The sequence below is a fragment of the Gymnoscopelus braueri genome, assembly GCF_963280865.1.
Source record: "Gymnoscopelus braueri genome assembly, chromosome: 18".
In the NCBI taxonomy this organism is placed as follows: domain Eukaryota; kingdom Metazoa; phylum Chordata; class Actinopteri; order Myctophiformes; family Myctophidae; genus Gymnoscopelus; species Gymnoscopelus braueri.
The window spans coordinates 21879244-21904779 of record NC_137618.1 but is presented as its reverse complement, the minus strand read 5'-3'; the positions used below and the strand labels follow the sequence as shown (position 1 = coordinate 21904779).

Sequence of the window (25536 nt, the reverse complement as noted above, 5' to 3'; positions counted from 1 at the left end):
ACAAGGAGGGCTAGGAAGACACAGTGGTTTTAACCATAAACCATTGTGCCGTTCACTACTTGTGCACCATTCACGGTCGGCAAGGAAGACCAAGTGAAACTGGCCTGGTGGACAAGGTGATGGGGCGTAAATCTAGATTGATGAATAACCATAACCTGCACCCCAAACTACCGCCTACGTAGTTTTTTTTTTTTTTAACTTTAAGATCTTTTTTTTTTAAGACATCATTTTTGATGGGTGTTCACTGAAGGTAGGTTTACCCAGGGTGCCATAAAAGCTAGAACCGTCACTGCGTAGGGGAACCCAACACAGTGGAACAGAACAGATGACTCCCAAGCATCATCTGCTGAACAACTGGGATAACATAGTCTGTGTGACTGAATGACATTTATTGTGAGAAACACCTGTTTGTCTGAAAACCCTCACTGTCACAGAAGTTGCCAATTTTGTTTTACAGAATGTAGAGGCTGGCGACCCGCACCTGCTCCATCATCTGGCGCCCCCCGGGCCCATTCATAAGCAGCCCTATGCACAGGCCTTTGTACATGAGGCCTTAGAGGCATGTTCAGTTGTGAGCCCGCAAATATAGGATTTTAGGCCACCGCTAGTTTACCGGTTTGCAACTGGAAGCTAGGGAAGCTTCCTGGTCTAGGCTAATTCACCCCTGCTGGATCTGAATCTGCCAACCACTTGTGTATAATGTATGTGTATGTCATGAACGTAGGCCTACAGGGGAATTAGCTGAGCCTTGCTAGCGTTGCAGACATATACTGTAGATTTAACTGAGACAGAAGTGGTGACCAGACAAAAAGCAATAACAAATGGCCTCCCAGAGGTCCATTATCAGGGCTAGTTGACTTGGCAGGTGCTGCTGTCTATATCAGCTTATTATACCTTTTGTGGGGTTTGATGAATTGATGATGCTCCATACCAGCAAGCCAGGCCTCTTTGTAAAACTTTGTTGAAATAGTTTTGGCCCCAAGGCCTCTAATCATTCACTTTACCAGATAGAAAATCTGGCGCCAGCTATCCAGAGCGCCCTATACCAAGGTCGTATGACCAATTTGCAGGACTGCCCAGGTTCACCATCTTTTGAGCCTGTGGCCAAGCGTTCATAGCAGTCTCGCTTCTTATCTACTTCCCTCTATATACGTAGTAAAACAGACCGTTTGCAACTGTACTTCGTATATTTTCTCACAAAGTTAAAAAAAAAGTGTGTCGTGTGCTACTTTCCTTTATGTTAGTTTGGCATGTAGGTTACATTAGTAACCCATCTAAATGTACCTTCCATCACCGAGGCCAATTCACACTGCTTTGAAGAGTCCTGTTCAGGGAGCTGCTGATCAATCTGCAGTCAGATCACTGAGGAACTCCTTACTCACCGTTTACGGAACTGAAGTAAACCACTGTGTTTTCCTAGCCTTCCTTCTTGTTCTTTTTTATCTGACTTGCCATGATTACCGACTGTTCTTCGTTGTGTTCTACCATTGGTTCCATTGGGTCATCATAAGTGTGGGAGCTTTGATCTGTCTGCTGCAGTTTGCGGGCTTTCATGCCTTCATCAGGGTGACATTTATTCATTGGCCAGGCAGGACTACTATGCATCATGGGTAACATATCGGTATGCGCGTTACATTGAACTGATATGGTCTCTGGCTTGGTGCACAGGAGGCTGTAGTCACTGAGTTCAGAGTATGCAGTCCTGCTGGCCTCCAGATGACTGTTCCCAGTAGTGCTCTCACTCTCACAATTAGACGCATCTCCATGAATGATAACTTCCTTTGGAGTTCCTTTGGAACTCTTTTTATCCTCACACTTGTAACGGTCCTCCATCTGAATGCAGAGGCTCTCTTTGAGGGAGTTGATTTCTTTCTCCTTCTCCTCCAACCTCTTTTGGAGTTGTTGGAGGGTCTCATCCATTGCCTGTAACATGTACTTTTTCTCTGTGCTCTCTTGCTCCGTGGTTTTAATTGTTTTCTCTGCATGAGATAACTTTTCAGCCGATGCCTTCAGCTCTTCAACCAGTTGTGTTTTCTCCTCATCGCAGCTCTGCTGGTTTGCAAACATCTCTTCAAAATTTTGTTTTAGGTTCTCTAAATGGTATTTCATCACAACGTAGTTTACATAATAATACTTGCTCATCTTTAGTTCTGTGGGGTGGCGCTTGTCCATCGTCTGGATCTTACTAAATTCATTCATTGAAATAAGATTAATAGATAAAACTATTCAGGGTTCTGACCTTCTTTTAAAGGTCCGTACCATTCATACTGCAACTATCTTCCTCAGAGGCCAAGACTACACACTGACAAGACTACACACTGACATAAGACCAACTTTGGATAGAATATAAAGCCACTGCTCTGACATCACGGTGACATCGTTGATTCTAGTCACAGCTAGTCATAGCTGCATGCTGTACTGACACTCTAAACTGGCCACTACACTAAGTACTCTGACAACAGACAATGGTGTCCTAGTTCTGTCATCATAAAGATACAGTATATATAGCCTATGTATATGTGGATACCCTTTACTGCACAATAGATAAGTTGATCAACTTCTTATTTCCTTCAGAGGTGTTTAACACCTGTGACTGATTTCTTATCATTTAGTATCAACTAGTATGATTGGTAATACAAATGATACTAATTAAGGCTCTGTTCCATATAGAGTTGCAGCACAGTGAGCCAACATGCACAATAGTAGCACCCTGACTCTGTTTGACCTGAATGGAACACAACCTTAATTAATATCATTGTCAACACCCAAGGAAGATATAACGAAGGAACGGTAGTGCTCGACTGCAGGTTATTGACACCCCTGGGAGGCAAACTGGAACCGGATGTTCGATGAATGCATTGAAGTCAATGAGACAAGAGAATAAGCTGGACCAGTTTATGAACAACATTTTGTAATAATTGCAACCTTTGTCAGATAACTGGTTCAGGAACATAGAAGATATATCACACGTTATCTTCTGATTATATGCCTGACTTTATAATTAAAGAAAATGGAATTCATAATCTCTGACCCACCGTCCTGGCTATCCACGATCAATATTGATGAGGTCAGAGATTCCCTGGCAGAGACTTGTTTTGTGAATAGTATCACATTTGGGGAATTATAATAAATAAACTTGATGTGTTTGTCCCAGATGACCCGAGGGCGTATGGCCTATGCAGTGCTGAGTGGCAATTCGGTCGGACCAATGGTTTCCGAGAAACAAAAACAAAAAAACCCACAAATGTCTGTATCTGTCTGTCCGCAGGTCTGTGAAGGACCTGCGGACAGACAGCGGGTATTGCATAAATGGAGGGGGGGCATGCATTACCAACTTGCATCGTTCCCGATTTACATAGTTCTCGACTTGCGTGGTCACCAAGTACTATACAATAATCTCAGATCCACCGATCTCGCTGATCCACCAAACAACCGATCAGTCTTGTCCAAATATGGAGCCATGAGGAATTCCATATTTGGACGTCAATACAATGTCATATTGATGACACAAGATTCACTGGACATATGAGACCATAGCGGTCCTTCCTACAGTAGCGGCCATTATTTCCATGCCACATTTGGGTTTTCTATCGCAGATTCTGGAATGGCTTCATGGAGGGTGGCTCCCTTCCAAGTGAAGGAGCAGCAGCTCTACTCTGAGACTCTCCCGGGTGACTGAACTCAATCAATTTGTGATAGTAGTTCTGTGGCACAAGAGGTAAACTTTTGACAGTTGATGTGTGTGGTCATCAAATGCAGTGATTCTCAACCTTTTTAATTTCAAGGACCCCCAGTTTGATTGTAGCTGGTAACATGGTGGGTGGTGCTGCTGCTGACGCCCCTCTTTTTAGGTGCAGGTGCCTTTGGAGGCTGAGAGGTGACGTTAGCCCATACAACTGGCCCAGAACCATTGATGTGAATCACAGCCCAGTCTGCTGACTGATCCAAACTACAAATGACATTATTCAATAGTTATAAATAGCACTGATGGCAGAAGTTTGATCAGGCTTAGCATCACTGGCACTTTGATGGGGTTGATTCTTTGCTGGCAGTCCAATTCTGGTAAGCAGTGTTACAGGGAGTGCAATATTGTGATGCATGTAGACTTTAGTGGACTTGTAGATTGAATGGCTGCAACAACGGTTCTCTCACTTCTCTGCTGCCTGACTGTCACTGTGCCCTGTAGCTGCCCTGAGGCCCTGACTGAGCCTCCCTCCGCTCCAGTCACAGAGCAGGGGCGTAGCCACTGGTGGGCATAGGTAGGCCTGGGCCCACCCATTTGGTTTTTCTGCCCACCCCAACATTCTTGGGAAAAAAACTTTTTTGAAAAAATTATAATTTCTTTATTTATTTTTGTATTTTTGGGCGGTGAAACCCTATATGTGAGGTTTGGATATTTGCACACCAAATCCTGCGCTGTGATTGGCCACCAGTGTACCCCCCTAACCCTGCACCGTGATTGGCCAATCACAGTCTATTCAGGACTGTGATTGGCTAGGGAAACATGACACATGTGCATAGCCCTATAAATAGGACTATGCACTTAAAAAAAACACATTTATGTTTTTTTTAAAGTGAATCACACATTGTGGGTGGAAAGGGTATTAAAAAAAACACATTATTCTTTTAAGTGAGCTTCCATCACCGTGATTAGCTACCCTACATTGCCTCCAATGATTCGGTCGGCGCTAGCTTGCCACCATTGGTGTGTGAATGTGGGAAAAGTGGGACTGTTCGCCGCTCCACCTCCCAATGTCCCCCCCCTGTATGATTGAATGAACCATTGTAAAGCGCTTTGAGTAAGTTTGAGTACTTAGAAAAGCGCCATAAAAATGCAATTCATTATTATTATTATTTTATTATTAGCTAGCAAGACACCGCCCACTTCACACTGGGTGTGATATTTTTTATATCATATTCAGCCATTTTGATAACAGTGTATATATAGGTATCCGAAATCCATCACAAACCCGCGAAAAAAGTGTCTAAAACCACTAATAACCGCCCATTTTCGCACGCGCACAGTGCGGCCGCACGTGCACGCACGCATGTGAATTTGTACTTCCATGTACTGTTGTTCTCATGTCTTACTAAATAAAGTACATCAATCAATCAAAACTCGCAACTCCCGAGGCCCAGCCTCGGCTAGCGTTCTGGCTACGCCACTGTCACAGAGTAAAAGTGAAACGCCAGTCAGTGCCCTCTTCATAATAAATAATAAATACACAAACCGACAGAATAGAATTATTATTATTATTGTCTCCGCCGTAGGTGGAGAATATGTTTTCGCTTCGTCCCGCCGTGTGTGAGCAAACATTGTTAGCCAAGCTAACATTGGTCAAGCTCCACGTGACACGTGTCAATATGTTGACACCAATGCCTTTGATTGGCTAGAGGGACGCATGACGAAATACAATCCTATAAATAGGTGTGTCACTTCAAAAAGCCTCTACTTTTTGAAGTGAGGTAAGACAGGATCAATCAGTCTTGATTGGAACAGTACCTTCCAGTCCAAATCAGACTCCCTCTGAGAACACCTAACATTGGTCAAGCAAAGGCGCAGAAGGCCAAAGCTAAGAAAGCATACTCATCTACAACTACAACAGTAACACAGAAGAGGACTATAGAGTTGAATTGATCCCACAACAACAAGGCCGAAGTCTTAATACTGTAACAATTGGCCACCTTGATCAAATACATTATCACTAGAGAAAACTGACATAGATCAAACACACCAATCAACTGCTGAAACTGTTCAAGACAACAATGAAGATGAAAAAGACAGACAAGTATTTGAACAAACCAGTCAATTACGACCACTCCCATATGACACATTGCTTCCAGAAGAACATTCTTTAGATGCAAACACTACATATTCAGTCGCCCCTGCAGAACACCAAAAACCACGCACATTCTACCAACAGTACCTTGCAGTACAAATCACCCGTCCGTGCGTGTGTGTGTTCCTCTGAGAACACCTAACATTGGTCAGTTTTACGTGACATCACAATATGTAATATAAATATATAAATAGGAGGCTGAGATCACACAATGTAACTAACTCCCATTATCTTGGTAGAAGAACATCTTCTACCAAGACGACCCGTTCTACCAAGACGACCCGTGCTATTAAAATAGCACGGGTCTGCTGGCGGAGACTTGTGCTCCGAGGAGCACATTTTCTAGTTAATAATATTTCTTCCGAGTCCGAGGCCTGGCTCGGCCCGACCAATTAGCATACATTTTCGGCCTGGCTCAAAAACGTTGGGTCAGGTCGGATAGGGTCGGACGTAAATTTGAGAACTCTAGTTCACACAGTCCATTTGGATATAATAACACCACAAATCTGGTACGGGGCTCCCTGGCACAACATTTTCAGATGGGGGTTAGGGACAAATACATATTAATTTGAGGGTCCATGACATAAACATAATTGAGAACCACTGGTTAAAATAACTTTAAAATTGTGAAGCCCAAGTCCAAATAATCAACTACACTTAAGAAAAAAGCCCAAAAAAACGCAACCACCAATATTTACAAGCAACTTCACAGAAAAATAAGCCCAAACTCACTTATAATAAGTGGACATGGCAACACTGGTTTCTGGCTCGGCAGTATCGCGTACTTTGTGCTCTTTAGATAGCTCAATAAACTTATACAGTGGACACATCGAAAAGCAACACAGCAGAAAACAATGTGTGATATGTCTTCTTTTATTTTCCAGAAGCAATTACTTTACAAAGGTCTCAGTCATTCAGAAATAATATATTTTGTTCATGAGCTGATCCACAGGGCTCTCATTAACTCCAATGCATTCCACTGAACTCACGGCTGCAGTCTGGCTCCCGTGGTGCGACGAATCTGCCGGCTGGAATTGGATGATAGCGAAAATGACGTAGAAATGACGTAGATGACCCTACCTTCTTTAAATATATCTTGGGCGCTCGTAAAGACAGTGATGTCACTGAAATGCGACAACTTGTCTGTCTGCCGCTGGTCTGCCGTCTACCCTCCGTGTTAACCTTATGGGTAACTCGTTAAAGTGGCAAATTAAATGTGAAACACATCAACTATTAAGAAAACAAGAAGATATGTTGACAAAGACACTCCATACATTTGGAAATATATTTTTTATTTAAATCAATATCGTCTCCAGTTAATGTAGGAATATTTAAAAGTAGGCTAACTATCATATCCTCTCATCGAATGCATTGGCAGCTGCAGTTCTCACGGACCTCGAATAGCGGCGCTGTCTCAAAAGTGGGCGTGCAATTTGTAGTTCCCGTGTTGGTCTATGGATGTCATAATTAATTAATTAATTGGCATGATAAACATTTGACACAAGAATACTACAAAAATGAGTGAAAATGAGTGTCAGTTTGATCATATATAATATAGCATATATAGCATGATTTTAAATGACAATGTTTGAGAAACTGTTTATAGATGTGCATCCGGGTTACACAAATTCAGCTTCCGTATTCACCATCTTCCTTTCCGGTTTTGCGCCCCGTCGTAGCCATCATGAAGTGAGTTCACGCATCATAATCTAGCTTCATCGTAGCCTTTAAATAAACTATATCTAAATAATATCGTTGTTATGTGTATACTTGTGTCTCCTTCTATCGGTCATTATGTTCATTTGTCCATTTTAGGGTCGAGTTGTGCAGTTTCAGCGGGTATAAAATATACCCTGGCCATGGCCGCCGATACGCCAGGATAGATGGAAAGGTAACGCTTGGGCCTGATACTGACACCGGTTATTACGCTTGTCTATTGCCGTTGTTTTAAGCTTACTTTTTCAATAAACACATGCAAAGTTTGATGGACCTTGGTCTGGTTAGCAGCTAACTAAGCAAGTGTTCATGAGAGCTAACTTTGAACACTTGCTAGCGAGCTACTGTTGATGCTAATTGCTAACCTGTCTGTGTTGGGGTTCTTCTTGACTTCTGTGTTCAAAACAGTGTCCACGTTTCTGTGATTATATACTAACTTGAAGCCTGTAATGTATTTCACAACATTATATTAAGGTCATTAGTAACCTTTGTTAATGAAATAGCGTGCACATGTATCTGGTCATATCTTGGTCATTGTAACTTGTTGTCATGCTAGTGCCGTGGTGGTTACATTCGTTTGTTCTCTTCAGGTGTTCCAGTTCGTGAACGCCAAGTGTGAGGCTGCTTTCCTGGCCAAAAGGAACCCAAGACAGATCAACTGGACTGTCTTGTACAGACGCAAGCACAAGAAGGGCCTGTCTGTAAGTCAAATGCTGTAGCCTGTACATTTGCCACAAGTGTCATAATAATTTGATACAAATCTAAAGATGATAGTCAACATTGAATGATTCACTATTGTTTGGATGTTCACGTCCATGTTTGGCTGCGGGTGGATGGTGTGCATGGTTTTGGTCTGTGTCATGTGCTGTTGCTGGGCTGTGTCTTACATCCTGTGCAACAGTGCTCACTCCACACCTGCAGCCATAGAGCAACTAGAGATCATAGTACCGGCTCTTGACGTCTTATTAGACATTATACCATTGGTCGGCCTCCATATTCTCTTACAAGTTGCTTTGTACATTTACATCATGAGAGCAGAGATACTAGTGGTGTGTGACTGATTCCAAGATTCAAGAGGGTTTACTTGTCGCCAAGTCATACAGCTACACAGAAATGTTGGTAAGAGACTATGCTGCTAACAACTATACTATATAACTAGATGACGATAAAACTGGAACTAAATAAAAACATATTGTATAGGACAGGTAACAACACTTGGCAGCAATGGGAAATCTGAACAGCATCTGCCTTGTCTGGCTGAGGTCGTAGTGTTGTGTTTGTGTAGCCAAAAGCAATGGACATATGGCCACACACAACTCTACATGGGAAGAAATACCCCCTTCTAAAGTTGTATCAAAATGTGTCTTAACAGGAAGAGGTGTCAAAGAGGCGTACACGCCGTGCAGTGAAGTTCACAAGGGCCATCACTGGGGCCTCTCTGGCTGAAATCATGGCCAAGAGGAACCAGAAGCCTGAGGTCCGTAAGGCCCAGCGTGAGCAGGCCATCAGGTAAGAATACATCTGAGGAGGCAGACTTACCAGTTGACTATTTATTAAGCAACTCTTCTGGAGTTTTAAGTAGAATCCCCACTAAATGGACACATGTTGTCAATTCATTTTTTTTTCCTATAGATAAACGTCTTCATAAATGTTAACGTAGACAAGGATTCATTGTGCGATAGTGTGCATGTAAACATGCTAATTTCCTCACCCGTATAAACTGCTTTCACCTGTTTATACATTTACACACTTCATTTAAGTTAAATGGAGGAAGTTGTAAAAAGAAAATAGACTTACTGTGTAGTCTTGGACATAGGCTACACATTATGTATATTTTCCTAACACATCTTCCTGCATGTTTGGGCCTCTCATCCACACAAACGACATTCTCTGGTCACAAACAGATTTTTGTTAAACGGATAAAAAAAAGATTTTCAAAAACATCAGTTTCACTGGAACTTAACATGGCATTGTAGCATCAACTACACCACTTAACAAAGGTGACTGCTACGCCCAATATTACTTGGTCCCCACTGTGTAATGTCCGCCGGTGCTCCGAGACTCTGAATTACTATTCAGAATTGGTTTGATTGAATACTTAAACGGTTTGCAAAAAGTACATTTTACAAAAAGTACATGGGTACAGTTATACATTAATGCTAAAAGGATAACACAAAAAGCCCTGAGGGCTTGTTTCCATTGTGGTCCTGTGTATTCAATTCATCAAGACATCTAAAGACATACAATACTGTACAAGAAATCATCAATACTAGGAGCAGTAAAGGTATATTTACAGAAAAACAGTGGGTGTCATTTCTTTTGGCAAGCTAATAGACTTGTCTAGGTCCTGTTGTAAATTGCAGACGGGTGCTCTTTTATGGTGGTTTTGAAGGACTGTAGGGAGTCTCACTTATCAATGGCTGTTGGTAGGGCACATTTTGGTGGCTTAATGGTAGAATGCTTTGTATTTGATCCATTTCAGAACATTCTATCAAAAAATGTAAAGGTAGTCCAGAGTTTCTATTAATGTCTATAGTAAAGACGGCATAGTATACAGAACAGTTTTGTATCGACCTATTCAAATGTGATTCTCTGACAGCTTGTGCCGAATTTAACAGACAAGCACTCCTGACCTACTGCTGATCAGGAATGCACTCCTGTGTTCAGTGCGTTTCTGCAGTGGACAGGATTTTTTTTCTTGATGAAAATATCAGTTGGAAAGATCTATATACGTGTAGCCCTGGCCTTGAGGGCTTTGTGGAATCTGATTGGGTCTGTCCTGCTCCTTCATATCTCGGGAAAGGTCAAAGTTAACGTGTGTTGCGGTTGTACAAAAATGTCCCTTTTTATGTATGGAAATACCTGATGATAATAAGGTGTCACAATGCATAGTGAGCTTATAGACCTAATATTTTTTATAAAATTGGGCTTAATTGGTTAATCAATTAGTTGATGTATTAAAAATATATTAAACGGTGCTTCTTGATTAATCAAAAAAAGTTGTCTAGAGAGTCGATCCCAAAATAATAATAGTTGCAGCCCTACTTGCATGTGCATTATGTGCTTATAAGGGACCCGTTTGCTGATGTGATTTAGTTGGTGGCTAAAATGTTGTCAATGTAGTTTGTGGCTCATTCATGGTTCTCCTATTTTCCAGGGCTGCCAAGGAGGCCAAGAAGGCAAAGCAGGCAACAAAGAAGCCCTCTGCACCCAGTACTAAGGTAAGATCACTCTACAGGTACTAATATTTCCTAACAATCAATCCTAACATGGATTGTTGATTAAATTGACAGTGAAGCAATCGTACTCACTGGATTGGCTGTAAACAATACGGGTGGGGATGTCAAGTGTGAGAAACACTGTCAGGCAAGTGACTTTAGTACTGCTTGGTGGCAAAACATTTTTGCCTTAAAGGGTAAGACCACTTTGATAGAGGTTTGGGTTGATTAGTTACCTTGCCATGATGTAACTCCAAAGGTGGGCAAGAAATCTAAAATAATTGCTCCATTGATTAGAAATTGATAATTAAAAAATATGCTCCTCATTGACTTACATTGTACGGTAAAACAGCTCTCAAAGTCACTCTTTTAGCACATAAATGAACCCAAACATAGCTGATTCAGACAATATAGAGTATCACCAAACCCAGTACTGTTTGTTTTTTTGATAAAAATGTGAACTTCCTGTTGATTTTACTATTTGAAGATCTGGACCCGGATCCGCCGATCCAGTCCGGGTTTTCTACTTATTAAAAATGGCAAAATCAACAGGAAGTTGACATTTTTATATAAAAAAAAAACAGTACTGGGTTTGGTGATGTTCTATATTGTCTGAATCAACTTTGTTTGCGTTCGTTTTTGTGCTAAAAGAGTGACTTTGAGAGCAGTTTTACCTTACCGTACAATGTAAGTCAATGAGGAGCATATTTTGAATTATCAATTTCTAATCAATGGAGCAATTATTTTTTATTTCTTGCCCACCTTTGGAGTTGCATCATGGCAAGGTAACTACACAACCCAAACCTCTACCAAAGTGGTCTTGCCCTTAACACACGCATGTCAAGCTGGCTCCAGACCAATCCTAATCGGCCCGATTTTGGGCCGAATTGGCTTCGGGAAGCGTCGGCCGTCGGTTAGGGGTCCGTCGGGGGGTCCGTCGGGACCTTTTCGGCCGACCCAGAGCCGACCGAACATGTTCAGCTTTTTAGCCGACTGGTAGCGCAGTGGCAGTGACAACAGAGGGCTGTCGGTGTTGCCAGATTATGTGAGAGAAACAAGCGACCATGTCTAAGAAAACCTACATTCACTGTTTCTCGTGAGGGAGAGGGGGAGAGAAAGAGGGGGGAGAAAGAGAGAGAGGAAGGGAGAGAGGGGAGAGAGAGAGTGAGAGAGAGGAAGGGAGAGAGGGGAGGAAGACAGAGAGAAAGAGGGTGGGAGAAAGTGGGTGAGAGAGAGGGAGATACCGGGAGAGAGAGGAACGGAGAAAGCGGGAGGGAGAGAAACGGAGGGAGGGAGAAAGAGGGAGGTAAAAAGCGGCAGAGAGAGGAGAGAGAGGGAGAGACAGAGGGAGAGAAAAAAGGGAGAGAAAAAAGGGAGAGTGAAAGATTGAGAGAGCGAGCGAGAGACGGAAAGAGGGAGAGAGAGAACGAGCAATTAAGTGAATTGCTTTCACCTGCTGCGCGGAGTGTGCTACAGGGCATATCTCCGCCAAGCCAGGGTGACCTACCCAGGCTCATGAAATTCATATTCAGGCATAGTAGCCAATTAGAATGAAATCTGCAAAAACTGACTCATATACTGATACAGAACCATATATTGGCTATATATTATGGCTGTCGGGTGGAAATCTTGTATGTTCCTTTTTTATTATTATTTAAAAACCATTTAAAATCGTGAAAATAGCCAATCTACAAGCTGTAATTATTAATAATTAAGAAATACTATATTTTAAAGAGTGAAAAATCAACTAAAGTCATTATTAGTGCAAGTTCATTCACATTTCATTTGAATGAAAATAACTTGCGGGTAAAATACATTCTGTGAATCTAATGTGATTAATGTGACCCCTACTTCAGTCAGTAGTCCAGGGCTGAATGTGACATATTGAGACCTATATAACTAAATATTGGTCATTTGCCAACACATTATTTTGTGAAATAAATGGGTAATATTTCACAGATAGTTATACTATTCTTATAATATATTAAAATACAATCATCCTTAACCTTCAAGTTAAATGCATTATTTCCGTGGACTTAAAAAACATTTTTGGACTTAAAAATCTTTATTATTTTTTTGGATGGCCTTCCTGCCCTGGCATGAAGGCCGGGCAGGGCCTATATTTTCAAATAGCTCATAGGTATAAAATAGGGCTAAAGTGGTTAATGTATGTTTCATAATGATTTATATCTGCAAAGTAACTAGTAACTAAACATTTCAAATAATTGTTGTGGAGTACAAGTATAGACAATTGGAAATACTCCAGTAAAGTAAAAGTACCTCAAAATTGTACTTAAGTACAATACTTGAGTAAATGTACTAGTTACTTTACACCACTGCATGTCAGTGAAGAAAAAACGCTGGGAACATCCCTAAGTGGCTTTGCAGGGAAACAAGCCCAAAGTCGCTTATAATAAGCAGACCTGGCAACGCTGGCAGGCTAAAAGTCAAATTAGCACATGAATGGCCAGTCGGCTGACAGACTTAAATGGCAACTTTTGCCAACCGAATACCAGTCTGTTGCAGTCTGGAGTAGTCTGCAATAGTCTGGACGAGTCTGTTTGGTGCGGAGTTGCCTTCAGAAGCATTAGCCTCCCGTTCTCTTCCATTGTGTGGGAGCAAAGGGGTGGCGCTTCTCGTTGTGGCACATTGAGCGTTTATTCGTGTGGCTTTCAGTGTGTCTGAAGCTTGGCGTTCAATATAGCTAAACTTTGATCAGGGATCAACCAATAAGAAAGAAACGTCAAGTGGCTGACTCAACTTAAGTTGGCAGGCATTTTTCTTGTTGTTTTGCCGCCTTTTTTCAGTTAGTCAAACGAACTACACACCAGAAAAAATATAAAACGTGTTGCGAGGTTGTACATTGGCTATTTTTGGCAAGTAGAAAACCCTGCTTCTCATGATGACTTGACAATTGGGATAGTTATTGACTAATTATATAGGGAAGTTCCATTGTAGAATCTTGCTTATTGTATTTAATGATGATAAAATAATTAGACTTAAGTCTTTTATATAATGAAGCACAAGAAGAGCCTGTCAGTAAGTTACATGCTGTATACCTATACATTTGCCACAAGTGTCATGATAATTTAGTACAAATCTTAAAATGATAGTCAACATTGAATGATGCACTATTATACGGATATTCACGTCCATGTTTGGCTGCGGGTGGATGGTGTGCATAGTTTTGGTCTGTGTTATGTGCTGTTGCTGGGCTGTGTCTTACAGCCTGTGCAACAGTGCTCACTCCACACCTGCAGCCATAGAGCGACTAGAGATCATAGTACCGGCTCTTGACGTCTTATTAGACATACCATTGGTCGGCCTCCATATTCTCTTACAAGTTACTTTGTACATTTACATCATGAGAGCAGAGATGGTGGCGTTGTGGTTTGTGTTGAGGGTTTTATTTGTCACTCTAAGTCATACAGGTACAATCAGTGAAATGTTGGTGTGGCATGTTCTGTAAGACTGTGCTAACTATGTAGTTGACTATATATTAAAGACTAAATGTCTCTTGAAAAGTTTTTTTTTTTCTCCCACTTTAGGTGGGTAGATTTGTACCTGCCAACTAGATGGGGGTTTCTGGTTGGGAGTTGAAACCTACAGTATATGTGACTCAGTTAGCCACAAGTCACATGCTGCAGTGCTGTTCTGTTAATGAAGAATATTGGTTAAATATTTTCATTTTAATTATGTTGTCAGGCCCCTGCAAAGAAGTATTTTTTCAGTGTGATGTGTGTATAGATCTTTTTTTTTTTTTTCTTTGCAGGCTCCTACCAAGGCTGCAAAGCCTGCCAAGATTGCAAAGCCTATGAAGGTGAATGCACCTCGTGTTGGAGGAAAACGCTAGAAGCTGTTTGTTTTGGTTGTGAATAAAACTTTGTTGGATAACTACTTTGTGTGACAGTGACTTTATAACAGTACCTATTATATTCCATCGATTGATGTCTTAACGGGACTAGTGTTAATTCCTCTAAGGATGGGTCCAACAATTGCATTTGCTAATTCTTGCAATAGGCTGGATTTTCTTCTAAGGGTAATTCTTTCCGCTGTGTAAACATGGAATGCATGCTTCAGAATTTATTTAAACTAAACTCATTTCTGAGCAATATGATTATGAAAACAGAAGAGGGAGACAAAGCTCCAACATAGGATAAGTATAAATACTTTTACGTTTAGTATTTCGACTTTTGTATGGTGGGGCTGTGTGGAACTAAGCTCACTATCGACTTCAGGTTGAGTCTTGACCTAGTAGATGGTGAGCTTGGTTCCACACAATTCTGAGATGACCATTGACAGATTTTTACACACTTATAGTTTATAGCAGTAGTTCTCAAACTTTCTTACCAAGGACCCATGGTATGTATTTGGCCGCAGACCACATTATTCTTAAATGGCTGTTTTTGCTGCGCTGCGAGCTTGTACATCTGCTATTTTTAAATAGCCAACATATAAAATATGGATTATGGGGTTTAATGATTGTGATGTATTAACAAATTTAGCTGGGGACCCCACTTTGAGAACCACTGGTTTATAGGTTAGTGTACTGACATAGCTACTGTACTGATGGAAACTACAATACCCATATTAACGTAGTCAGTAGGCAAATGTAGGTGTTACATTGTATTTATTGCCATTACATAGCCACAGAGCCATAGTCAGATCACACCCAAGTTATATTGTTAAATATTCAAGTAAAATTAAAATGCATATTAAAAAACAATATGCTATAGTCGGGATATAACTATGCTTGTGTGAAATACAGTGCAGCCATTAATATTTGAGCCATTTTCCTATTCCCTTGTAGGCTCTCTCAGCACCATAATTAATTTAGTCCTTAACATGTCTGGTAATGTATGTGTTAAAAGAATCTGCACAAACTGTCAAAGATGTAGGCAATGAGAAAGTAATCAAATATTCAACTTAACGTTGCCTGCTACTGCACGCAACTACATTAAAATAGACAACTTACATCGTTAAGAATCATTTAATAATTATTCAGGTACAGTTTAAATGATTACTAAATGATGAGAAGACTTGATAAAAATTTGACATCCTTATTAAATTCATTTGATAACATTCCTTAAATCACATTCAACACAACCAAGTTTTATTCTTAGGAATTTAATGTTTTAAGTGCATGACATACTACTGTAGAAAGCATTAAGTTAAATTACGAATGTACAATCGTACATTATGTTGAAGATGTAGCACTTAGCAATACTACAACTTGTGCGTTGATGACAACCGTTCTTCGACATGTTGACCACGGTATGTTTAGAAATGTTTTCTCCTTAACACCCTGAGGAAATTATGAAACGTCAGAAAGACTGTACATCTCCAACAGGGCTGCTTTCTGTGGTAAAATAATGGTTAGGCGTGGATTTCATGGAGACGGCATGGGATGGACGAGAGGAGGGGGTGCAGGCTTGTGCCCAGTGTGGGGTCTCCCTTTCTATCCACTGGAGTAGAGGATTGGCAACACAAACACTCAGGACTCAATTGCCGGCACCGCCTTAGCCTCTGCCTTCTTATCTTGCTCATGCCTATTAAAACAAATGAAAGAATTTATGTATTTTACAATCAATCCTGGTTTCCAATTATCAATCCTCTATGACTAGGCTACGAACAAATGCAATTTAGGCATAAGAAGGGGTTCCAGGTTTTACATAGTCCAGCTTAGTGAATTACCCCTTGGATGACTAAATATGAATAAATAGTGGTAATCACATCAATAGAGCACATTTAGAAGGTGTATGCCACATTTGATGGTGAAATTGTTCTGTTCCACAGCAGCATAATCTCAACTGAAAATGATCAGACTGGCTGTGATATTACTAAAATAAAGTGATGGCATCTAGAAAATTACTCAAACCCCCTATATACTTAATTGTATGTCAAATAGTGAAAATAGCAGAGCTACACACTCACAACATGTTGCTTTGGGATGCATTGTGAGCTTGTAGATCTGCTAATTTTGCAGAATGTTCAGCTAGTCTATTATGCCCAGATGGGGGCACTATGGTTCAGGAGCCAGTTGCACCATCACACTAAGTTCAAGCCTAGTTATAGCCTAGGCTAGTTCGAGGAGGTGCAACTGGCTCCATGTGTTTAAGCAACACTCATGTTTACAACACTTGAAAATAGTCAGATTCCTGGACATTGTGTCACTATTTTTTTTCCTGGACAGTCAACAAAATCCCTGGACTAGACAGGTGAATCATGGACAGGATGCTACTGTTAGGTGAAATGAACTATAAACAACGTGTTACTTGCTTCTGTGCAATTATCTCAAACTAAATCATTAGAATCAAGCTAGAGGCGATGAAGGCAAGTAAATGACTAGTTATTTTGTAGTAGTATAGTAGTTCGATGATGGGCACTGGGGACCACACTCACCTCCAGATCCTGTAGAGCTGGCTGCTTCCTGCACAGGCAAGGAAGAAGTTGACAGCAAATAGGTTCCAGTTCTTTGGAATAATGACCAAAGAATATCTGGACCAAACCGTACCTGGGGGAGACAGACAGCAAACAGCTGAGCACAGCACACCGTATTTAAATAAAACAATAGTTCATAGAAAGACATATGATGTGAATGACCTCTTAAGTTGTTTGCACACACATATTGCGCTGGTAGACACAGCGAGCAACATTTTTCACAGATTGATAACATCATCTGATAAGACTAGAAAATCTCCCAGTGAATCCCAGAATATAAAAAGCCTTCCAGTTAATTCCCTGAACCTACTGTAGTAAAACATACAGTAAAACACTGTGGTTGAGGAAACATTACAAATGCCTAAATATTACAAAGTGCTTCTTTTGGCAGAATAAATACAGTGCAATAAGGTAAAACAACAAAAAATAAAAGGTAAACAAGTAAAAACATAATAATACATAAAAGAATACAGTGAGCTAGCTAGTCTTAGAGCCTCGGGCAGGGCATTCCAGCGCCTAGGTGCCCAGGCAGAGAAAGCCTGGTCACCCATGGTAACAAGTGGAGTAGGGGGAACTTCCAGGAGAGCCTTGCCCGAGGATCTAAGGCTGTTCGCCGGCTTATACAGCTCCAGCATATCTGTAATGTAGCTGGGGGCCTGGCCATGCAGGGCTTTAAAAGTTGTCAGTAAAATAATGATGTATTGTACGGTATATGACACATAACCACCGTTATTAATATCTTATGAATCAACTATCATCAATGAATGAATTTTTGCAATTTTATTAGTAGGAATGCAACTGGAATTTGATTTCACAGAGGAGTCATAAGGTCCCTGTGTGCAAGGTTAAAACAAATATTTTAAAAGGACAAAGAAGCTCTACTGTATATAATTCCTAAGTATTCTATTATTTGTCTTGATGTCTAATTAGATACAACCCTGCAGCAAATCCAACAAGTCCAATTAAAACATTGTATTTTGATGATTGTACTTTATCAAGGTTTTAACTACATATGAAGATATTTGGAATTATCCTGCAGAGGAGGTACTGTACATGGTCACAAATCTTGAATAAGTTGGAAAGTCCTTACAATTCCACAATATTATAACTTTTTGATTTAGAGAGATTTCTCCCTGGCTCCTCTGCTATTTCTGCACTTAGAGCTGTTGTTTCTCCGCTCAAGATTCTTCTGCATTGATTTTGCCCTAATCTTAGAAAGTTGCTACTTCAATGGCCTGGAAGATAGTTTCAAGAAAGAAGCCTGATAGCACTGCCTTTCTTGAATAACAGGGGCCTCTGCATACATATGGAAAGACTGATGGGGAGAATAGGTATTTCAGGCCTACCTATCTATCCTCTCTCCAACCTTTACCGTGATGGTATTTTTTATTTTATTGTATTAATTTGATTGTTGTATACCTGTTCCTCTATTTGATAAATGCTCTTGGCTGCATTCCAGTTTTTGCTAAATCTCAGCAGTATCTCTCCTTTATCGTTTCTGGAGAGATTAGCTCCCTGGGTAGAGAGGTATTGTATATCTCTTTGCTTGTTGATTAGTAAAAGGTTAGTTGAAACACACTATATGGTTGATAGGTTGCTTCTAGCTAAATAAATAAACAGCTCTCTGAAACAAAACTATGCTTTCTGTACCATTATTTGACAAGTGTCGTGGAATTCTGGATCAATCAGTAATTGATGAGGCAATAGGAGTCGAGACAATATTCTAGGTGGTGATGGTTATACTTTAATGTACATGATATGGGGAGAAGTACAATAACACTCAGGTTGGTGGTACGGTAGTTCTGCCAAGGAGCACAGGGATCAGACAATAGTTATACTAGCTGCTTCAAGGACAAGCTGAACCATAACAAGATAGGCTGCACCAAAAGGATAGCTATCAGGCCTAGTGGAGACATCTAGGCTCTTACAAGCTACAAAATATCATAATGTGTTATATAAGTACTATTGTGTTCGGGCAGCTCATTCGGTGGAGCACTCGCCTTTCGACCATAGGTCATGGGTTCGATCCCGGGCAGCGCCAACTCAGCGTACGAGTAGCATGACTTGTGTGGCAAGTCATGCGGTAAGTCTCATCCATGCTACGTCAGGAACCTCGTCACATTCTAACTTGCTCTAGCGATAGGCTAGTCCTTCTGGTTCCTTTTGCCAGTTCAGAACTGGGAAAGACTGCTTTCAGCATTGGTGCACCTGATTCTTGGAAACTCTTGCAACAAGATCTTAAACTGAATACCCTAGCATCTATTGGCCATTTTTGGAAGTCATATAATAACCGTGCATTACCTGTATGCAACTGTTTTAACTGATTTAACTGATATATGTCTATGAAATTTATTCAAGGACTTTTTTGATCGGACCTTTTAGACAAAAGTATTATAAATGTAACTGTTGTTTTACATTCTTTTGCCTAATAAAAATTTCAATCAATCAATCAATTGCTATCAACATGCAACTGTTTAAACATTATCGTTTTTCTTTATTGTTCTTATGTTATTTATATGTGTGTAATCTCGGCATCATTGTAAATGAGGGTCTCCCTCAATGATCTCTCTGAAAATCTTAAATAAATGAGAAATGAAGTACTGGGAGCTGATGGTAGGTGTTGCGCTCCACCTCAGCAATCCATCTCCCAGGCGAGATGGATTGTGAAACAGGGATAGACCCCCGCGCTCTGGCTGATACCGATAGTAAGCCTCTCCGACCTACTTACTCACTAGTGCCCGAAGCTTAAACTTCCTTCCAAATCCTGTTTATCTTGTTTTCTTTTCTGGGGGGATGCTTTGGTGGACACACACAGCCTTAAGGTCCTTACACACCAGCGATTAGTTCACCCGAAATACTTTTATTTAAAGTGTTGTTTTGTGCCATGAGTACATACACACAGAACACAAATATTATGTGGTTATAAAGTGAAGTAACTTGCGAAACAATGTTGATTTTTAAATTAAATGTTTTTACCTTTATTTATATAGGTTAAAATCCCTTTGAGATACGTACAATATCTCTTTTACAAGGGAGCCCTGTTCAGGGTAGCAGCAGTACAAAAGCTACAACATAGAACAAACAACAGAAACATTTACATACACTACAGAATACAAAAAAATATTAAAGCCACAAATAAAAGCATTAAAGCTGCACTATGTAACGTTCCTCTTCTACCCTGGATTTGAACCCGGTTTCCTGTGCAAGTGCGGACATTTTTCCCATTGAGCTAATAGAGCCTGCCTGCTTGCTCAGGGGATAAATTGAATCATGTTCGTGTCAGATCCTGTGTCTAGGTGAGACATGACCTTTGACACTCTAATCTAAATGTCTCAATAGAAGAGCAGGGAGACAAAATACAACCACCCCAATCGTATAAGTTATATTGTATTAACATAATCTACCCTACAGATTTGACAAAATTACGTTTTATTCATTAAAACATCTCACTTTAACATGTATAAATGAGCCATCAATTATATCAATATTAACTGATGCATTTTCGGATTTTTTATTTGTTACGCTCTCTGTGTGTAAAAGACCTTTACTCTGACCTTAGTCTCACGTAGCCTGACAACTATTCCACAATCTCCAAATGCTATATAGTCTGGAACTACACATCCCGAAAGCCGAGAACGGAAGCTGGCATCTGTTCATCATTTCCGTTCATTCTTCTTTACATTCTATTTTAGAATTTCCATTTCTGATAAGCAGCAAGCTATACGGCTCACACAACTTATGTTTTTCACAGTGCATGTACCCGTCCATCCTTGTGACAATAAATCTCTTGAATCTTGAATATATGCTTAGATTATTTCGATTTATATTAGGACAAATTTGTGCGACTGTAAAGATGAAACGGAAGCGGGGAGGAGACGTCACATCCACTTTATCCTCTGACCCTTTTCCGTGCTCCAGACTGTATGACAGAAGCATTTGAAAATTGTGGGAAGCAACAGTCTGGCTCACGAGACTTCTCTGACCTGTACCTCTCCTGTGTTTAACTTTCAACCCCACTGCTGTCGCTGCCATGACACCTGAATTTCACTCTGGGGATCAATAAAAATTTATCTTATCGTATCTTATCGTTGCAGTCACAGTGAGGTGCACTTAAGGAGGAAGACAGCTTGCATTCAACGTAGGCTTCTTAAAATTTCTGTTGGGTAATGATCCTTAAACAAGGAACTACCAGAGGATACAGAACATCTTGGGAACATGACTCCGACAGGAGTCATTTTTAACATACCAAAATATCCACTATTTGCACTCAATAAATATGCAATTTCCAGATAGACCAATAGATCTGTTGTAACATATCAGGATTTTATGTGTTGTTGTATGGATCCTTTTTTTTTGCGGTGCCCTTACAACTGTACAACAACTGTAAAAAGGTCACAAGTAGTATTTTACATTTAAACAAAAGCATGTGTGCATTTGGTGAGGTTTAAACGGTTCCAGTGTCCACTGTCCTGTCTGGAACAACATTTCAGTATTTCCTTCTCAGTATAAAATGAGCTTCATCTTACCTGTAGCCGTTAGCACTCCTGACTGGGAGAGACTGAGTTTATCTGCTGGTCGGGTCATATCAGCCAGTCCAGCTCCGACCAGGCCCTAGTCAGACAATAGTGGATTGATTACCTTGATTACTTATACACAGGTGACAGGTCTACTCTTAAATGTCAAAGGCATTACAAAATCCTTCCTTACCCATTTAAACATTGGGGCCCAGAAAAAAACTGTCCTTGGACCTAGAGTCAAAGAAAACAAATTGTTACACAAAGCAGTTATTATTTAATGATAGCTGTTACATTTAAGACTTCATTTCATCAAAGTATTTGCCACAGTACATTTTCATACACTGTACATGGAAATTTGTCCTCTGCATTTATCCTAACTATTAGGAGCAGTGGCTACCATTATTACAGCACCCAGGGAGCAGTTAGTTAGGGGTTAAGTGTCTTGCTCTGGAACACTTTGACACATAGACTGGGCGGATCGGGGGCGAACCTGCAACCTTCTGATCCCGATATCCTCTCTAGTATACCCACTCAGTTACTGCCGTCCTATGGGTGTCGTAGAGATTTAGTTTTAGAAGACATGCCAGAATAACCAGCCAAATGCCAGAATAACAGAATATAAAAATGGTGCTTTGTATTGATAACATAACTGTACTGTATATAAAGTAATGAAATGTTGCCAAAACATGCACACAGTCACTCACACAAACAAATAAAAAACGACACAGAGATACAAAACATTACACAAAATTCCCTAGGGGATGGAAAATATTGTGAGAGAACATGAAACCGCTCTGGTCTATCCACTTTAGTCTACTTACTACTCTAGTGACTCTTGTGGTACTACTGTTGCAGATACAAAAAAGAGAACATGTTGTCTCAGCTGCTGAATCTAGACCAATCATAAGAAAAGGAACATGTTATCTTAACCAATCATCTTCAAGGGAGTTGACATTTGTTACCACCCCTCAGTAAATGGTCAGGAAGTTGTCCTTGACAACCTGGATTCCATACTGTACCCTTGCACAATGCACAGAGTAGACAAACCAGGTTGTCTCAGTATTGACTGGTCTAATGTCCCAACAACAAATCTTAAGAGTGGCAGGTGTTTTTGTTTGTTTTTATGTTAATCTAGGTATCTTTAACTGCTCGCTACACTTTTAACTTTCTATATACACCATTGGATGAAAACAACAATGCTGCTTATCACCTTGTCTATTTTATTGTCTGTCTAGCCAGTCTTTGTCCCTCTATGTCCCAAGGACTTTGTTCTGTCAGCTAATCTACCATGCGTTGAACATGAGATATATTAAGCTTATCTCACAATAACTATAACTATTCAGAACAAGTCATAAATTTGATATGATCTTTGATCACTAAATCCACCGCCATAAGTAGGACAGCCTAGACTTTAAAGGGTAGGGTAAGTGATGTTTTGTTTTTTGTTAAAGCACTATATTCTGATAGTAATCATTGCTATTGAGTGTTTGTTCAGTTCCCCATCTCTCCAGCTCTTTAATAAACAGAAAATACACTTTCAGGTAGGTGACAAAATTTCAGCCAATCAGGAGAGTACTTATTTATCAGCTTAATTTTTTATAGCGTTCCAGTTCCAATTTGTCTTCTTGTTTCTTTGTGTCATCACTTCCAATGTAACTGGTTTAATCTGTATCCTGTCTGAGGTCTCTATCCTGATTGGATAAAATTGATGTCCCGACCTGAAAAAGCATTTTGCTGTTTAATAAAGAGCTGGAGAGACTCCTGTTACTAAACAAACAACAACACTATATACAGCAACAGAATATAGAGATATTTATCTCTTATTTTAATCACTTACCCTACCTTTAAATACTGTTTATTTATTTGTATATATCTCTACGATACCAGTATCCACTGTTGTTGAAACTGCTAGACATGAATCCCTAAAAAGGACAGTAGGGTGCTAAATACTCCAGTTACAAGCTTAGGCCTTTAAATTCCCTGAGGAACATAGGCCATTGATGAAACTCCTTCATCCCCTTCGGTCTTGTGCCCTCCACTCCAGTTGTTGCCATGACAGTTATAAGCACTTATAATAAACCATATTACATCAGTAAACACAAGTTGTTGCTGTATATTGTGCTGGCAACAGTGGTCTGCACGAAACTTAGCCTTTCTATTCAGACAAAGGAGACCTCTATTTTCACAGAACTATACATACCACAGCTGACACTAAATATACTTGCAATCTCCTTGGCAGACAAACCAACTGTAGACGAGTACAGCTTTTTATTTTAAACCAGATCAGGGTCTGCTGCTGCTACACCATGATGATGGTGATGATGATCATCACTATCATACTGAGCTACACAGTAACATCCTCAGTGCTCAATTTGGGTCCATGGTTACATGTGTGCACTCTTGTTGTTAAATGAACACTGAGACAAGGCACCTAAATTACCAATATATATATATGTGATTGATTGATTGAATACTTTATTCGCAGTTTGCAAAAGTAAGCACAGGAAAGTACAGTTCAATACAAGGTTTGCTAAGAGGATTTTAAACCCAAGACATCCTATTGGTTTCTGTTACACAGTAACAGTATGTATACAGAGTATACACCAATAACGTCAGTGTAATGTACATTACCTGCTGGGTGGTTGTACAAAGGTCTAAGTTTAGCGGGCAGGGTGTGCTCGATCTTATCCAGAATCCTGTGGAAGGACGCTCTCAGTGCAGCCATGGTTTACAGTAGCTATGGCAGCTAGCTAATACAGTAAATAGATACCAAAACTGAGCTTTCAGCTAGCTGGCTTCAAGCTTGCGAGTTAAGTCCTTTGATAAATAAATAAATAAATAATAATCTTCAAAATAGCAATGTACGGCGTTGACAGAATCTATAGGCGTAACGTTACTAGTGCAAGAAACTATATAGGGTGAAATGATGCTGTCCTGCTGTCGACCTTCCAAAGCATGCTAGTGCTACAAGCGCCTCCAGCAGACTGGACGGATTCGACCCGGTGCTACGAGGTGACTTTCCTCCTCCCGCGGTGCAACCTACCTACCACGGTAGGCTCAAGTTGCCATAGCTAGGGGGGACTCTCGCGCTTTGATTGGCTAGTTGGTAGGGCTGTCACGATTACACGTTTAAGTTGAGACGATTAATATTGTCACACCAAATAATTGTGATTAACGATTTAATTTGAACGTTTTTTGGCATTGAATGAATACAACTTTAATTTCTGTTATGTTTATAGGCTTCGTAATCACAAATTGTACAGGGCAGATATGGCAAAATAACTTAAATATACAAATTACTGACACATAATAATATATATATATATATTTAATAACAAGCTTATAACTCGTCACGAAGTGACATGTTGAAATAGCTATTTCTGCTATTTTTGGGAAATGTTTGAAAATGTATGAACATGTTTCTACATGGAAACAATTCTGACGATTATGCAAAATAATTGCGATTATCTAAAATAATAACAATTAGACGATTATGTAATAATTGTGACAGGCCTACTAGTTGGTTGCCAAGCAACCATAAAAGTACGGCGTTGTCAAAAAAAAACTACCGTACTACTAACAAAACTACAATTTACAGACATTCAAGAAATATAATGCAGTACGCACACACTGGGTTTGTTGTGAACACAGACATATTTCCTAAAGGCTAAAGCTAGTAGTTGGAACGTGCAGTGGGCTAATAGTATAGATATTATGGCAGGACAGGCACACATTACCTATTCAAAGATCGCATACAGGAAAATACTATAATCGTCTATAACTATGGTCTAAACAAGCAAAAGT

The 25536-nt window shown here is 40.1% G+C and overlaps 2 protein-coding genes across 2 annotated transcripts; one reads left to right on the top strand and one right to left on the bottom strand.

Annotated features, from left to right (window-relative positions):
• Window positions 1–7468: 7468 nt before the first annotated feature.
• Window positions 7469–14671, top strand: rpl24 (ribosomal protein L24). Its single transcript, XM_080456998.1, has 6 exons — window positions 7469–7529; window positions 7656–7731; window positions 8147–8257; window positions 8929–9065; window positions 10714–10777; window positions 14547–14671. Exons 1-6 carry the CDS (start codon window positions 7525–7527, stop codon window positions 14625–14627), a joined length of 474 nt encoding a protein of 157 aa, XP_080313124.1. The 5' UTR covers window positions 7469–7524; the 3' UTR covers window positions 14628–14671.
• Window positions 14672–15420: 749 nt separating this feature from the next.
• LOC308105904 (mitochondrial pyruvate carrier 2-like) lies at window positions 15421–24767 on the bottom strand. The gene is made up of 5 exons (XM_080456867.1): window positions 24364–24767; window positions 21923–21963; window positions 21742–21826; window positions 17177–17288; window positions 15421–16323 (listed from the first exon to the last, which is right to left on the bottom strand). Exons 1-5 carry the CDS (start codon window positions 24455–24457, stop codon window positions 16269–16271), a joined length of 387 nt encoding a protein of 128 aa, XP_080312993.1. The 5' UTR covers window positions 24458–24767; the 3' UTR covers window positions 15421–16268.
• Window positions 24768–25536: the final 769 nt, after the last annotated feature.

Bases quoted from the DNA above. Each gene is read 5' to 3' on its own strand.
- rpl24 (XM_080456998.1), top strand. The intron at 8,258-8,928 runs GTAAGTCAAATG...GTGTCTTAACAG, and splicing joins AGCACAAGAAGGGCCTGTCT to GAAGAGGTGTCAAAGAGGCG. The intron at 9,066-10,713 runs GTAAGAATACAT...CCTATTTTCCAG, and splicing joins CAGCGTGAGCAGGCCATCAG to GGCTGCCAAGGAGGCCAAGA.
- LOC308105904 (XM_080456867.1), bottom strand. From the start codon at position 24,457: ATGGCTGCACTGAGAGCGTCCTTCCACAGGATTCTGGATAAGATCGAG. The intron at 17,289-21,741 runs GTAAGATGAAGC...TGTCTCCCCCAG, and splicing joins AGGAGTGCTAACGGCTACAG to GTACGGTTTGGTCCAGATAT. The intron at 16,324-17,176 runs GTGAGTGTGGTC...TTGTTTTAATAG, and splicing joins CAGCTCTACAGGATCTGGAG to GCATGAGCAAGATAAGAAGG.